The 16,634-nt window shown below is 35.7% G+C and overlaps 1 protein-coding gene and 1 long non-coding RNA gene across 2 annotated transcripts in view; one reads left to right on the top strand and one right to left on the bottom strand.

The window, feature by feature from the left end:
* USH2A (usherin) overlaps positions 1–16,634 on the top strand; it is an 809,712-nt gene that overhangs the window by 345,065 nt on the left and 448,013 nt on the right. Inside the window, exons 24-29 of the mRNA XM_033195653.1 lie at positions 315–494; positions 1,641–1,771; positions 6,773–7,046; positions 11,879–12,082; positions 12,219–12,299; positions 14,889–15,080. Of these exons, the coding sequence (XP_033051544.1) occupies positions 315–494; positions 1,641–1,771; positions 6,773–7,046; positions 11,879–12,082; positions 12,219–12,299; positions 14,889–15,080 (1,062 nt within the window). The remainder of the gene's footprint in view (positions 1–314; positions 495–1,640; positions 1,772–6,772; positions 7,047–11,878; positions 12,083–12,218; positions 12,300–14,888; positions 15,081–16,634) is intronic.
* Positions 5,219–12,691, bottom strand: LOC117074325. The gene is made up of 3 exons (XR_004433549.1): positions 12,609–12,691; positions 5,942–6,069; positions 5,219–5,461 (listed from the first exon to the last, which is right to left on the bottom strand). It is a non-coding gene; the product is annotated as an uncharacterized LOC117074325 (long non-coding RNA).

The following is a 16,634-nucleotide window of genomic DNA, read 5'->3' as shown; positions in this document are numbered from 1 at the left end:
TATCTTTGAGGCTAGTGGCAGATGAATTTTCTGTGTTAGTTGAAAAGGCAATACTCTTGCTACTGCAAAACCAAGGTATCTGCATAAACATCTGTTTCTGTAAATATGATGGGTTTGAACCAGTGCTAAACATTATAATTGCTATCATTTACTATAGCTGATGGTGTGGTGTTTACGTGAATCATTAAGAGGCTTGCAGTAAATAGGTGGTGAGAGCTAGTGCCTATTTCTTTGATTTTAATGGCACATAAAATTAATTGCTTGAAAAGAATCTTTCAAAATACATATTTCTTGATATCTATAAACTCCTACAGAGATAATCCAAAAGGGTTTTGTGGGCTGTCTCAAGGATGTACATTTTATGAAGAATTACAGTCCGTCGGCTATTTGGGAACCTCTGGATTGGCAGAGTTCTGAAGAACAAATCAACGTGTATAACAGCTGGGAGGGATGCCCTGCTTCATTAAATGAGGGAGCTCAGTTCCTAGGAGCAGGTAATGCTCTAAAAAAGACATGAGTGTTCACTTAAAATCTATGTTCTATCCTTTGTATAATTTCATCTCTCCTGTTTGCTTAACTTGACCTCATATGAACCTAGTATCACAGAAATACCTAGTTATTCCAATGGTGCACACAAATACATTCTTGATGTCTGAATATGCAATATAAATTATAAGACTCATAAGTATACATCCATGTATAATATCTCTGGTAGCCCATGCAGTTCTTGATTTACATATGTTAACATTACCAATGTCCATTTGCAAGTCAGTTGTTTGGAAACTAGAATGCAGTTAGAGATGTGTACTTAGAATGCACTCAGAAAGATGTTTCAAAGAGTTTTGTTTACTAGGTTAATCCACAAATACCTATTTATCTCATTATGTAGAAGAACAATGTTCTTAAGAGTTAATTCTCGGCTAAGCAATGGGTTAAGTAGGCCATTGAGAGAGAGCTGGAGACTAGAACCACTATCCCTGCCATTGCTCAAAAGGCTACAATGAAAGGGGAGGTGTGTCTGTAGCTTACCCCTGACACACACACTGAGTCTCTGACTGATCAGAGCAGAGACTTCCACCCAGGGGAAGGTGAGAGGGATGATAGTGGCTTGGAATACCTGGCTTGTTCATCAAATAAAAACCCATCTCTGCCTCCTACATTTATAGCTAAGTTGGTTGGTTATTAAGTTGCTTAAACTGCCTTCAGCACAAAAAGGCATATGATATTAATAATATAAGCTGCACTTTTTTTATTGTTCTGTTTTCATCAAGGTCATTCTGAGTTTCTTTTAGTCAATGCAAACTACTTATTGTTAATACTTACCTAAAACAGTAATAATCATACATGATGCAGACAACCAATGATTTAGAGAGCAAATTTCTTCCTCTTTAGAAAGTATAATATCAGAGCAAATTTCTTCCTCTTAAAAAGTATAATATCTATCAAAGTCTTTCTTAATATATCTAGGTCTTTCTGTCACTTCTGCACAATTAAAAAAGGGATTTCTTAACATTGATTTGCATCTTCTTTTGTGAGATTTACTCAGTGGCAGAATGTGTCCTAGACTTTCTCATCACCCTTACAATGCTGACAATGTTGTGTTACACATGCTAACATGTACATGTTTTTTATCTTTAAAGGGTTCCTGGAACTTCATCCATATATGTTTCATGGTGGAATGAACTTTGAGATTTCTTTTAAGTTCAGAACTGACCAATTAAATGGATTGCTTCTTTTCGTTTATAACAAAGATGGACCTGATTTTCTTGCTGTATGTAAATTACTTTGATTAAAATTACTTTAAAATATCAGACCCAACTATAAAATAAATAAACCATGTGTTGGCATTACACTTAATTGGGGTTTCTTTACAAATTCACGTTTGTTTTCTTTTTTTTGCCAAAGTCATTTTTAGTTTGGAAGTCCTGTGAAATATTTTGTATTTTATTATCCTAGTAATTTTTTTAAATGATAATTATAACAATTATCATTTTAAGAAATCAGACTAGATATAAGGAATTAAGAAAATCCAATTTAGTATCTTAAGATATGAAAAACACTATTTCCCTCACTATCCTTTGATACGAGTTTCAAAAGAATATATATTATATATTTTTCATATGACATATAGATAATAAAGTATAATGATACAGTGAACACTCCTGAATCTGCCACCACATCTGATAACTAAATATTATCATTTTTGGTCTATCTATAGTCTTTCCTGTCCTGCTTCCGTCTCCTTTTAGATGTTATATGTAATCAGAATTTTGTGTTTGTTATTCACATGCATTTTTATAGTTTGAACACCTAATGAATGCCTACAAATTCTTGCTTTTGAAAGTTATAAAATTTGTTTTATACTCTCTCTTTAGCACTCAACATTGTTTCTGAGTCATTTATGTGTCCACATAGGTATACATTTTCTTGGTTGTGTAGTATTTCTCTTCTCTTACCAGTGATGTATTGGTTGTTCCCATGTTTTGCTACAATGAATAAAACTGCTATAAACATTTTTATACATTTCTCTAAATACAATGGGCAATTGTAACTGCTTTTCCTTGTCTTTAATCATTAATCTGATACCACTGTTAAGTATGTTATTAAAAATGTTAATTCTTAAAAGTTGTTTCAAAGAACTAACATAGAAATAGGAGAAAAATATGAACATCTTACCCTTAGATTCTTGATTTCTAGACAAATAGACAATTAAATACAAGTCTTGGTGATTTTAAAAGTCTAAGATACGTTCACTTTTTTTTTTTTTTTTTTACATTCCTGGTATATACAATGCCAATATTGCTAAGAAGGGAAATGGAAATTTATCCCTTCATAGTATTTATTAAAATTTCTGATTCTTTAAATATTTATTTGTCCTCTTGTGTATTGTTGGCTTCTTTCTCTGAAACGTAATGTCTGTGAATCCAAGGACTACAACTTTATAGTTGTATCCTCAGTGCCTAAGCCTTAGCAATTATCATGTTAACCAATGTTGTTGAACGAATCAATGAGTGAACATGTGAATGAGCTCATGCTGTGGTGACCTTCACTGAGCATCGCTGAGTCATCTACATGTGCATATACTGTGGAGGATACAAAGATTATTTACCATTTGGCTCCTCCTCTTGAGGACCATATGCCTGCACTGGAGGTCTATACGCCTTACTATGCCACGCTTCCACCCTCCACCTTCCTCCATTCATTGCTTTGTTACTGTATTAAATAATACTGTTAACTTTAAGTAACTTTACTAAAAAAATTAAAAATTAAAAATTAAGACTGGGTACAGTGGCTCGCTCCTATAATTCCAGCACTTTTAGAAGCCTGGGATTACTGGAGGATAGCTTGAGGCCAGTAGTTTGAGACCAGCCTGGGCAATGTAGTGAGACGCTTTGTCTGCAAAAATACAAATAAAAGTAAAAAATTATCCAGGCCCTGTGACTAGTTCTAGCTACTTAGGAGGCTGAGGCAAGGATTGCTGAAGACTGGGAGTCTAAGGCTGCAGTGACCTGTGATTGTACCTCTGCACTCCAGCCTGGGCAAGAGAGCTCTGTCTCAAAACAAACAAACAAACAAATCAATACACTTACATTAATATATACTGAGTGCCCACTATGTGCTTGGCTTTCTTTTAACACTTCCCATGCAACTGTAAAGGAAGCAGTCTTTCATAAACCGTACATTACAGTCTGCCATATCTGAGGACTGAGGCTGCTCACAGATTACCCCTCAACAACTCTTTCTATTATACTGACTTACTTCAGTATGCATGGTTATCCCCTGGAACTTGATAAACTCAGAATGTTTCCATTGCCAAAATCTTAAACCTCAAAATATAACCTCATATCCCTCTAGCTCTCTCAGTCTCTCATTAAGTTCACCAAGGCATTGACACCATTGACTATCAGCCCACTTTCTAGTTAACTCACTCCTTACCTGAGCCACCATAATGTATTTCTTCGACAGTATTTCCACCAATGCCCTGATTTTGTATCTTGTATTGGACTTCACAAACCTTGATCAATCAGTCTAGCCACCTCCAGTTCTAGTAGCTAGATTGCTAAACACCATAGGAAAACTAATACGGGCATGAGAACTTGTTTAGAGCTCTCCAATTCTTGTATTAAACAATATCTATTGTTTACAGGATTTTCTAATGTATTTTAGATGTAGAAAGTGAAAGAAAAAGAATCTTAGGATCTAGAAACACTATAACCTGAATGTCGTCAGGTAGTCCCACACTCTCCTGATAAAAACAAGCGTACATATTCAATTTTCAATCTTTCTATCTATCAACTTGACTATATTTGAGGCAAGCCAAATTTAACTCTCTACTGACTCAGGGGAACAACTGAACAATTACTATGCTTACAATGAGAGAAAATATGTCTACCATCATCCTAGATTCTATCCCTTCTTCTGCAAGAACTTGTTCTACCGTCTTCCCTCTTTGTATGTTCAACTATTCCCTCTCAATTGGCTCTTTTCCCTCAATATATGGAATGATTGAAATTTATTTTCCTTAGTGTTTTTTCTTTTGTCTATGAAGCCTCCTCCACTCTACTTTTCCTTACCTTCACGGTCAAGTGCATTGAAAGCGGTTACTATTGTTATTGCCACTTTTTCATCTCACTTCAGTTCCTAAAATGACTGTACATTAGGTTCCTGCCACTACCGCACCTTCCTACAAAATCACTTTTCTAAAGTGGTCAATGACCCCTGCATTTCCTAGTCCAATGATTTTTATTTCTTATCTTATTTATTCTTTTTCTGCTATTCTCTGTTTTTTTTCTTATTCTTCCCTACTGATTTTCCAAAATACTAGTTTCTCGTAATTTCATCAAGTTCTCTTAGCTTCTTTAAGGAGATCATTGTCACTTAAAAGAACTGTTTTCTACTATGCTGTACCTTTAAAACATTAGTCTTGCTGAGGACACTAATCTTTTCCCTTTCATCTCAGTCTTTTTACACTCACTGAATAATCTTATTTATTTTGTGATGTATTTTCTCCATTTTATTGGGCCATCCCCAAACTGCATACCTTTATGTTTGACTTCCTCAAAAAGAGTTTCATCTGGATGTTTTATAAGCATTTCAAACTCAATATATCTAAAATGAACTCCCCCTTCCTCCTTGTCAACAACAACCCTCAGCCTTTCTTTCAAATGCTTTTCATAACGTAATGATGGCAGAACACTCTCCTACTTACCCAAAAAAAGATGAGAGATGTTCTTAATTTCTCTTTCGTTCATCTAACTCATTTACCTTCTTACCAGGTCCTTATGAGTTGCTTTTACAAATACTTCTTAGATCGAGTCTTCCCTTTCATCAGCATCATCATTATCCTTATTTTAATGACTCTCAATATGTTTTCACAATTAAATGGATTTCCTAACGTATTTCCTGAATTGTAGTCGAGATTTTGTTTTCAGTATGTACTTCTTATTTCTGGCAAGGTAAGCTTTTAGTGCAAGGTAATAGTGGAAAGAATATGAATTATGGTTTCAGACAGACACCAAACACTCTTTCCATACCAGACCCTCCTATCACTGAAAGTCCTTTAAAATCTGGCTTCTACATAGCTGGCAAGACACTACCTCAGCTCCCACCTCCATATGTACCCTTTGTCTTACCTAAGTTGGTGCCTTTCTCTAAACCTGATGTTCTCATATTGTGGACCCTCCATGAATCTGATATACTTTCTAAAATCTTGCTTTAAACCTTTCCCAACTTCCAGGGAGCAAAAAGCCTTCTCTGTTCTCTGCTTTCACTTTACCCCTTTCCTTTCTTGATTGTAGTATTGCTCCCACATGTTTGCCTCTGCTACTAGACAGCATGACTCTTAGGAGCAGTGTTTACCTTAGAGCAGCAGGTATATGGCACATTGTAAGAGACTCGGTATTTATTGAATAAGCAGATAGACAAATGAACAATTGCTTACCTGAGGTCCTTCCTGAAGATGATACTTTCATCGAAAAATTAGTAGTTTGCGTCTGGCATGATTTAATTTGTTTTACTTAACACAACTGATCTCAAGATTTTAAATATCCTATGGTCACTGATATGTTTCTAACAAAGTAAAAATATATTAGGTAAAATAATTATGAGACATTTTGAAGGAAAATCTATGAACTTATTTTTTACTATAAAAATTTGGGTTAAATATGTTCACATTAGAAAACGGTACAGTCATCTAACAGAATATACATAGAAGCAATTATGTTAAAGATTTAGAATAAAACTGAAATATTGAATCAAAATATGTCTTACAAATTTGAAATTGAGTTCACTAGCCAGTTAAAATAAGCTTAATCAAGCTTGACATTTCATTTTCTTATTGTCTTGTCATATTTTCCCCCAAATTAAATTGATATATGAAGTAGTATTTTCTCATTTTCTAAAAATTCAAAGAGTCATAGTTCAAACTGTTCTGTTCTCTTCAGTCATTCAGTCACTTACACAGGGGTTTAATCTTTTAACTATGTTGCAGCAAAAATAGACCTTAGGTCTACATAACATTGCATCACATCATCTAATCATTACTAGATATGAATTTGTTTACATCAATACAACATTCTTCATGTCAGCTATAAGCTTGAAAAGGATTTCCTATGTTCCTAAGCAGAAACTTAGGGTAAAGTGACACATTTCTATAGAGTGCTTTCAGGGAACTGTTTTACTTTTCTTCAAGAAATTGTCCTTCTGCTCTCTCCCAAACTGCCCTTCTGCCGCCTTTTTATATACCTACTTTCTTTTTTAATATAAAATACAGATGGAGCTGAAAAGTGGAATATTGAGCTTCCGGTTAAATACCAGCCTTGCCTTTACACAAGTGGATCTATTGCTGGGGCTAGCCTATTGTAATGGAAAGTGGAATAAAGTCATTATTAAAAAGGAAGGCTCTTTCATATCAACAAGTATGAATGGACTGATGAAGCACGCATCGGAGTCCGGAGCCCAGCCACTGGTGGTGAATTCACCGGTTTATGTGGGAGGAATCCCACAGGAGCTGCTGAACTCTTATCAACATTTGTGTTTGGAACAAGGTAAGTTCCATCTGGAGGAATTCACAAATCCATACAGCCCTAGTGCTGACAGATTTTGGTGGTTCTGTGTTTCAAGAGATAGCAACAGATTCAGGCTAAAAGCAGCACCCAACAACACCCCTTTTTCTGGAGAAATTTAAACCCTAAAAACTAATGGAGCACTTTTTCAAATAGTTTTGTGTGTTACCCGTAACAGTATGCCATCATTTATAATCAGCATATTTATTTCAATATGTCCTCGGTAAATAGTAATTAATATACATATTATTATTGTGACATGTAATTATGTATGTGGTATATAATTATATATACATATATTAATTACTATTTATTGAAGAAATATTACAATAAATATGTTGACTATAAATAAGGTACCTGAGGTGCTTCCCAGAGGTGATATTTATATGGAAAAATTTGTAATTTATATATTTATTATATGCATTATATACATATTATATAATGCATATTTTAAATATATAATGCAATTATATGTGAGATATATAATTATATATGAATATATGTGTATACATACATAATTGAATATAATATATAATTATATATAATTCATATAAATGTATTTCCTCATATGTTGGATAGTGATCATTATTTGTATTTACAGATGAAAAAATAAATTAAGTTGGTATGCATAACTAGTAAAAAAGATCAATGCAATTCATTGCCTTTTCTTTCTTTGACATAAATGCTAATTGTCTCCATAGGTTTTCAGTAGAGCTTTCATGTGTAAAAAAAAATGTGGGGTGTATTTGGTTGACTTCCAAACATACTTGTGAAATACTATATATTGGAGGTTATCAGTAACCATAAGATAAAGGAAAAGTGCATTACTTATAGTTTAGGTAAGAAGTTAACTCATAGAAGTCTGAATGTAATCAGAGAAATAATTAATTTGAAAAGGCTAACAAAATCTGTGTATCATTTCTTGTGGCAGTCATGGTTCTGAGAGCTTACGTGAGAATAGGTGAGTCAGTTATTACTAACAAGTGTGTTAGGCATTATTATTTATATCCTCATTACAGATGAGGAAACTGAAGAACAGAGAGGAAGGTAACTTTCCCAAGGTCACAAGGCTAGTAAGCAGATAGAAAGACACTAAGTCTCTCTCAGGCAGCCTGGTATAAAGTCAACTCTCCTTATTACAATCAATGCTCTCTTTTATGGGCATTGGTCAATGCTCCTTTGTAAAGTGGGGAATGCACAGTAACTTCCAGCATGGGACCAAGCACACTTCTGGGTGTGGAAAACGTCCTTTATGGAGTTTAAAATCTATGTACCCTGAATGGTTAAAATTTTCATGAAGCAGTCTTTGCCTATTTGGTAAGTACATAAAGATTTAAATGCCTTTGAATAGAAAATATATGGCAAGCTCTTAGGAGACTTTTAGAAGGGTAGTAGTAAGGAGTTAATGAATAACTGGGGTGTAAGACAGTAATGACATTTTCAAGGCACTTAAGGTGTAACAGCAGCTAAAAATATTACATTCGTATAAGAACTTCTCCAGGTTTTCAGGTTTCTGAGGTTAGAAAGAACTTGAAAACCCTTTGTATGAGTGAGATTACTTAATCCTGTTTGCTTCTGGGGAAAAAAAAAATGAAGATGAGAAACAAAAACCCTGCATATACAGCCTTGTTCTTTGAATTACCCCTAAACCCATTATTATTGATGGTCCTAAAAACATGGTTAAAACTGAAATTGTAAGATAATAACAGAAGTTTAAAATATTGCCATAGACCCAAAGGGAATAATTTTAACTACATGCTATGACTAAGTCTGTGATACTGGAAGGTATTTTATTTATGAGTAATATTAAATGTTTATTAGTGTAGTAGCATCCATATCAGTGGTTCTCAAAACACCAAAAAAAATTGACGTACGGTAGCTGGAACATGGAAGTCAAAATTAGCTATTATTATTACTATTCAAGATACATTGACATCACCTGGAATGGTTATTAAAAATACAGATGTTAGGGACCCTTGTCCCCTAAGATTCTGACTCAGATGCTTTGAGAGACACTGATCTATATAAATAACTGCATGTTTTATACGATGATCAGGGAGACTAGTCACAATACAGAGGTGCAGCATGAACATAGTCAATTGCAGTTAAAACGAATCATGTTCACTTAATGTATTTCTTTCAACCCACTATCAATTGTCTGAAAAACCTTTTTCCTTTCCTCTGCTTCTTAATTAGCACCTTTTTTTTCATCAGAAGCTCTATTTTTTGGTCATATGAGTACTACTTTTTTTTTTTTTTAATACACTAACATTGTAATCTTCTCCAAATCAGATACAAGACTAATTTTATTTCTTGTTTTGGAAATGCTGGGCAACATAATTTGCTGAAGATTTGCCAGCTCGGATGATGAGAGTTTATCTTCTTAGAATAATCAATGAGGATAATCATTTACATCTAGGTTGGGCATGCCTGGGTCTGGCATGTGGTCTCACAGGCAATGCTCTGCCCAAACCCCTCCATGGAGAGGGAGGGAGTGGGGGCTGAAAGTTAGCTGGCCTGCCAAGTCAAGCATCCTGCAGCAGTATTGCCTTCCCTAGAAGACGGGCTAATGTTTTCCTGTTTAGTCACCCTAGAGCTCTGGGCTACCTTTTAGGCATTTAGAGGCCCAGGGGTGGTGGCATGGATGGGGATTTTTTTTGGATTCTCGCAAGGGTAGTGGAGTAAGAAAATAAGGCATTTCTACTCCTCTCACAAACATCCCCTTTCTCCTCTTGTCCTCACATCCCATTCAAATGTTTAGGTGGCTGGGGAGCATTTCTGGTGGTATAGAGTTGAAAGCATGGGACAACATTAACTGAACTCTTTGGTTGCCACCGGAAGGATGCCACTGGAAGGAACCTGCACTAGAGCTCAGCAGCTTCAAGAGCTCAGCAGTCTCCAAGGCCTGGGGCCAGAGGACCATTTCCTTAGGAGGATTTCTACTTACAAGCTTCATTTTATAACTAACTCTCTGGGCCTTTTTCTTCATCTCCAAAATGAAGAAAGACGTATCTCCCTGGGCTTTCCCAAAGTGAAAATTTCATCTTGTGAATTAATTTTTATTATGGTTTTTGTTAAATTTTTAATTTTTAAAACATTATGGTAAAATATAGGTAACATAAAATTTACCATTGTAACCATTTTTAAATGTACAGTTTAGTGGCATTACGTACATTCACACTGTTTTATAGATATCACCATCATCCTTCTGAAGAACTCTTTTCATCCTGCAAAGCTAAAACTATGTACCCCTCAAAACATAATGTAGCATTTCTTATAACAGCACTTGTTTGCCAAGCTGCCCTTCCACTGTTCTCATTTTGTTGGTAGGGAAGTTAGGGTACAGAGAATTTTGATACTACAGCTATGTGCCATCAGAAAATTACTACTGTTGAATAAATTAAAATTCTTAGCTTCTGAATTTGCCAGTCAATGATTTTATATTGAGTTTGGTTGCTTTCAATTCAATTCACCCAACTTATTGAGTGTCTACTGTGTGTTTAAGATAGACTAGCAGTATTGATCAGTCAGGATTAAAAAAATGTGGATAATAGTAAAAGACATTTAAAAGGAAATAGGCTGCAACTTAATGTGTTAGAAGGCATAATAGCACATCATATAAATGCTGAGGAGAACAATATGGTCATTGTTACTATTAACTTATTTTACTGTTATGCATTGCATTATATTTTATTTCCATTTCCTGCTGCTGTGCTTTAATCTTGAAAAGAGCTGATCATGTGTTTGAGGCCTTTCAAACTTTACAGTGTTTTGTTCAGAGAGAGAGAACATGCACGCTACAGCAATTTCAAACTAGGTCCTGTTTGTCCCAATTTCGTGCAGTTTTCTGCGCAGAGTACTGCCAGACTTCACTGAGCTGATCTCTGTTTTCACAAAATAGCATGTAATTCAAAGCCACTGCTATTCCCTGGCTGACTGGATGCCTTTTTTGTTTGCTGTCTAACAAAAAAGTGGCGAATACTCTAAATTCATTTCATCCGCATTCTCTGTTAAACTTCACAGAATGGTACTACACACTGGGTGTTCTAAGGTCACCTGTGGAGAAGACACATTCCATGAAATCTCATGGTGTTGCTGTTGCCAACACTGAAGGCTGGCCCCTGTCATGCTAATGGGGATGTAAAACTGGTGACCATTTTGTATATTCAAGATTATGGAACTCTGTGAAAAACGATAGAGCGTAGTGACAGCTCTTCCGTAGGCTGCTGTAACTTGGGCTACATTCTGTACCTCTGAAGTGATTGTTATGCAATTCATGGCAGTATTTCAGGATTCTAATATATTTTGAAATTATGTTCTCTCTCCGGCTATTCTGCATAAAATCCTCAGAGTGTATTTTTCCCCAATGAGTTTATTGAATAATCATGCTAATTCAAATATTATTTTTTGGCATTTAAAACTGACTTATATAGTCACTTAATTTTTCAGAATTAGGAGACATGGGGCTATCCCCCTACCATAATATGAAGTTGCCTAAATTTTCTTTTACGGGAAGAAACAGAATTTAGAAAATGTGGGCCTAAAGAGGTAAAATAAATACTTTTTCAGTCCCAGAAGTTAAATTAGAATTATCCATGAATGTGTTTTCCAAATAACAGAACTATATTTCTTTGCAACAAATTAGCTTGATAAAAAGTAGGAGGCATAAAATGTTTCCCAAGAAAGACTTGAAAGTCTAGCAATTGTGTCTAACCACCCCCTTTCCTCAAAATGTAGTACTGCAGAGGACAAAAATGATTGGTAATTAATGACTCAAGCCCTTTATGCGATACTAATCCCTTACTATTTGCTAGGTTTCGGTGGTTGCATGAAGGATGTTAAATTTACACGGGGTGCTGTCGTTAACTTGGCATCTGTGTCCAGCGGTGCTGTCAGAGTCAATCTGGATGGATGCCTATCAACTGACAGTGCTGTTAACTGCAGGGGAAATGACTCCATTCTGGTTTACCAGGGAAAAGAGCAGAGTGTTTACGAGGGTGGTCTCCAGCCTTTTACAGGTAATGTGGAGGTCCTCTAAATTAAATGTTGCATATGTTGCATGTCTCTTATTCATCCCCCTTTCCCTCACTGCCAGTCCCTTATTAGTCTATATGAGTATTATTTTAATCTTGCTGCATCTTATTTCCGTTTAAGAATACCTGTATCGGGTGAGAGCCTCTCATGAAGGAGGTTCAGTATATAGTGACTGGAGTCGAGGACGTACAACGGGAGCAGGTAAATATTTACCTTCAAATGCATATGTGCACACACACATGCATGTATTTGTGCATATATATAAAAGGAAGGACTATTACCCTGAAGTAGTAATATTTTTGTAGTCTTCTGACAGAACATGCCTTGGTTTGAAAATACATCTGTCAATGGCTAAAATGCTTAGTAGATCAGTGCTTTTGATTTGTCAAGAATTCACTAAATATTTACTCAGAATTGATCCTTTCCTCTTAGGATGCAGAAGAAAGGAAAGTTCAGGTTGTCTTAAGGATGTAATAGCCCCACCTACCTAATATGTCTAAGGATAGGTACCTTTACAGATGGCGTAGGTAGCAAGAAGTTGAAGTCAGGGATTAGGATTATCCTTGGAAGGGAGTGGCACCCTCTTGACTTTCTCATAGAAAGCACATTGGAAATCTGCAACTGGTTGGAATCAGGTGTGTCTATGACATCATTGCAGATGTTTTTCCTGTTGTTGACTGTTAGAATCTTAGAATGATTCTCCCAAGAGAGAAAAAGTTGCTGATTGATTTAATTTATTTTGAGTTGGAAAAGAACCAATTAGGAGACAGTATGCATTAGACCTAATCTCAGACAATTGACTTCTTTTGTACTTCTGACTGGCCACAAAATCTTTCCCCATAATACCCCCACAGGAAGGCATTCAGCACAGAGTTTTGTGAATCAGTGGCATTCTACCATTTTGGGTCAAATATTTGTCAGGAAACTGAACATATCTCCAAATGATTGCCACTTATGTCTCTTTAAGAAAGTTTATTCAGCGAGTAACAATTTGTCTAAAGATGTGTTTCCATCAAGATATTCTCTTATACTTAATCTACGGTGGGTTACTATCCCAGGTATCCTTTGAGGAACCTTCTTAATATAAAATATAATTAAACACTGAGATGAGCAACTAAGGATAATTTTCAAGACTCTCTACCTACATATTTTCCAGAAGAGGACAACTTGACACTTTTCCAGGATGATTTAAATTATCACCTATTTATAGGCAAGACAATGAGCTGAACGATCTCTTAAAATCCTTTTCAACTTCAGAGCTAAGAGAAAGCTCCAATATAAAATACTCACTTGTTACTGACATGTTCTCTCCTCCTGTTTCACACCCTTCTACTTTATTAACAAATATAAAGCCTGCTTTGAGTATAATTCAGCAACGTTAATAGGTATCTGGAAAGCACATTGCTTACTTAGCTTAATAGTCCCCATTTTGAGTACTACTGAGAAAGTACACAAATAGAGCTCTGAATTTATAGCAATGATCTGACCACAGTCCTATGCCATAAATTCATATTTATAATCTGACCACAACACTGAGCAGCTACATGCTCCCAAGGGTTGGAGAATAATTGCACTATTTAATTATTTTTGAGTCAGTTTTGCTCTGTCCCTTATGAGAAGACCATCTGTTAGACAGTACTGTACTTTGCCCTGTACCACATTTCAGAACTAATAAAATCAACATCACTCCCATTGTCCCTTTCCTTGCAACTCGATCGTGTGGCCTGTGTGTTTTCTATAGGTGCCCGTGGTGTTTAAACTGCTCAGAGAGTGGTTCTCCCCTTTGGTGTTTCCTCTTATCCTTTATGTTCACTCTGTTTCCCTTAAAGCTGTCCTATTTTATTGGTCTGGACAGTAAAGTTGGAGAGGAGGAGATTTGATTGGAAAAACTAGAGTGATCCTCCATCGACAGGGCTCAGGAGTCCATGAGCAGCTAGAGCAGGTCTCTCATCCATCATCCTGCCACAGAGTTCCTTGGGCTCTTTCTTTGTGTCCCCAGTGCACTCAGCTGTGATGAAGTTTTACTGATCAGAAGTGTAGAAATGTCTAATAAATAGTTAAAGGCTATATTTTTTAAATTAGGGGGCTCAGCTTGTAAGTAAGATTTTGTAGTTCTTTTAAACTTCCTCATTTTGTGATAGTATTTTGAGATATTCTGCAGAACAAATATTTGAAAATGACTTTGTAGAATCTCAAGGGCACCAGCTCCTTTACCCCACCCCCCACCCCCAAAAACTGCAATTAAGAATATATTCCATATATCATATCTGGTAGAACTTTGCTTTTTAAAAATTAATTAGAAAAACAATTGCATTTAGAAAATGGATCCAGGCATTCAAGTACAACACAATCACATTTGTGATCTTTTTTGGCTAATACATCGAAGATATAAAAGTGTCAAACCACCATGTATAATAACAGTCTAATTATCTTGCTTCAAAGGGGGTACATCATTATATTGCTTGAACTTGTTATCTGCCTACCATCCACCTCCTTCTTTATAAGTGATGTTTAAACATGTCTGATACATTAAATGTTTTTGGAAAACCTGGACTAGACTTGAAAGAATGTTATGTCAATGGAGTTTTGATGGTTTTGAAATATCGCTTAAACCGAATGGCTCAAGATGTGCAGTCATATTAAATCAATGCTGAAAAGTTACAACTCTAATAAATTGTATTTATGCTAATGGTTGAGTCTGATTTACTGCGGCCATTAAAAGTGAAGAATAGGAGCAATAGTCTTCTCAGAACTGCCATTTTCCCTATTTTCTCTTTTATTCCTTCACAGCTCCACAAAGTGTGCCAACTCCCTCAAGAGTCCGCAGCTTAAATGGATACAGCATTGAGGTGACCTGGGATGAACCTGTTGTCAGAGGAGTAATTGAGAAGTACATTCTGAAAGCCTACAGTGAGGACAACACCCGTCCACCCCACATGCCCTCTGCCAGTGCTGAATTTGTCAATACAAGCACCCTCACAGGTAAAGGCGATTCTTTAACAGAGTAGATCTTATTAACTTCCTTTTTGTTTGAATTTTAAATAAAAATCTCCTGCAAAGTTTTTTTTTTTTGATTTATTAAATATAAGTGTATTTTGCCTGATTAAGAACAACAACTATCTAAAGTAGGGGAAGCCTACATCTACCTAGGATAAAAAGGATAATTCTACAATGTGCATGGGCTCTCATGGATAATTTTATTCTAAGGTAGAGATTCTCTCCATCCCCCAAAGATTACATCATAGGTGCCTCTAGTCCTTTAACACCTTATAGACATCTTTTGGAAATCCTAGGTATAAATACTTATTTCTCAAAGCAAAAATTTACTCTTTGGGACTAGCCCCAGTTCACACCACTATTATTTATTGTAAAATTGCTGATTAAACCTAATTATCTCAAGGTGGAGGAGTCTTAGAGCCCTGGTTATTTGGACTGGCAAATCAGTGAATCGATTTCTCACACTGCAGTGTGCCATGAAGAATGATTATAATGAAATATACTCATACACACCACTAACACATCTCACACTCACATTCATGCATGTGTATTAAGAGCATTTTTCAACTTCATGAAATATTAAAGCACATTTAAAGGGAGAGTTGAATTTAAACCTTTGATAAAAAGAAAGTAAATGTGTCAACTTTGACAGAAAAAACATTTTCCTCTATCAAAAAATCTTGTAACGTGAACCATCAGAATGGATGTTAGCAAAGCCTTAAATATTTCCCCAACATACCTGCTGGTCAGTTCCCTCAAGACTTTGCTTCCTTTTTTTAGACTCTTTGGAATGTACAGCCCAAATATACCACCAACTTTTAGCAAAAGAAAAACAAACAAATTCACACCCTTCACTTCTTTCCTATTTTACGCCCCTTATAAAAACCCAGCCTGATTAAGCCCACAGCTTGCCTTTTCACAGGTTGCACATGGCAGCTATATGGGCTAGAAAATGTCAAGTAGTTTATTGCTAAAAATGCTAAACCCCACTTTCAAATGAGCACTCAGTAGTGACACCAATCCTACTATATTTCCAGAACAGTCTCCTTCTCCCATTATCCTCATTAAATATTTTATATTTTCCCAAACTATACACATGCTATCTCCCTTTCTCATCCCACTCAACTGACAACGTTCTAGTTTAGATCAATTTAGACACCACAGAAAAAGCAATATTTTGTATAGGATTTCTGTTACTTTCTTACTACCAAATGTACATATTAATTGCATTTTTCTGCCTGATGGAGTTGTTATTAGGGGTTGGATGAATGAATGCATGCTAAAACACTTAAAAACATTTTGACATATAGGAGGTGTGTGCTATGCTATCATTTTCTTTTCATTATTATTTTTTATTTTCACACAGTTTTCCTTGCTGTTTTACAAAGCTTCTCTTATCCTATCAAAAATAGAAATCTTCACAAGTCCTCTGTACCCTGACTCTTCCTGTTTTTTCAGAGATGTTACTGATAGCTTATCTTCTTTTCACTTACATTTTTAACGCCTCTCTCTGCTGCAGTAGAGTATGGCCCAAGGACC

The sequence above is a fragment of the Trachypithecus francoisi genome, unplaced genomic scaffold (assembly GCF_009764315.1).
Source record: "Trachypithecus francoisi isolate TF-2019V2 unplaced genomic scaffold, Tfra_2.0 Lachesis_group5, whole genome shotgun sequence".
In the NCBI taxonomy this organism is placed as follows: Eukaryota; Metazoa; Chordata; class Mammalia; order Primates; family Cercopithecidae; genus Trachypithecus; species Trachypithecus francoisi.
This window is presented reverse-complemented; position numbering and strand designations above follow the sequence as displayed.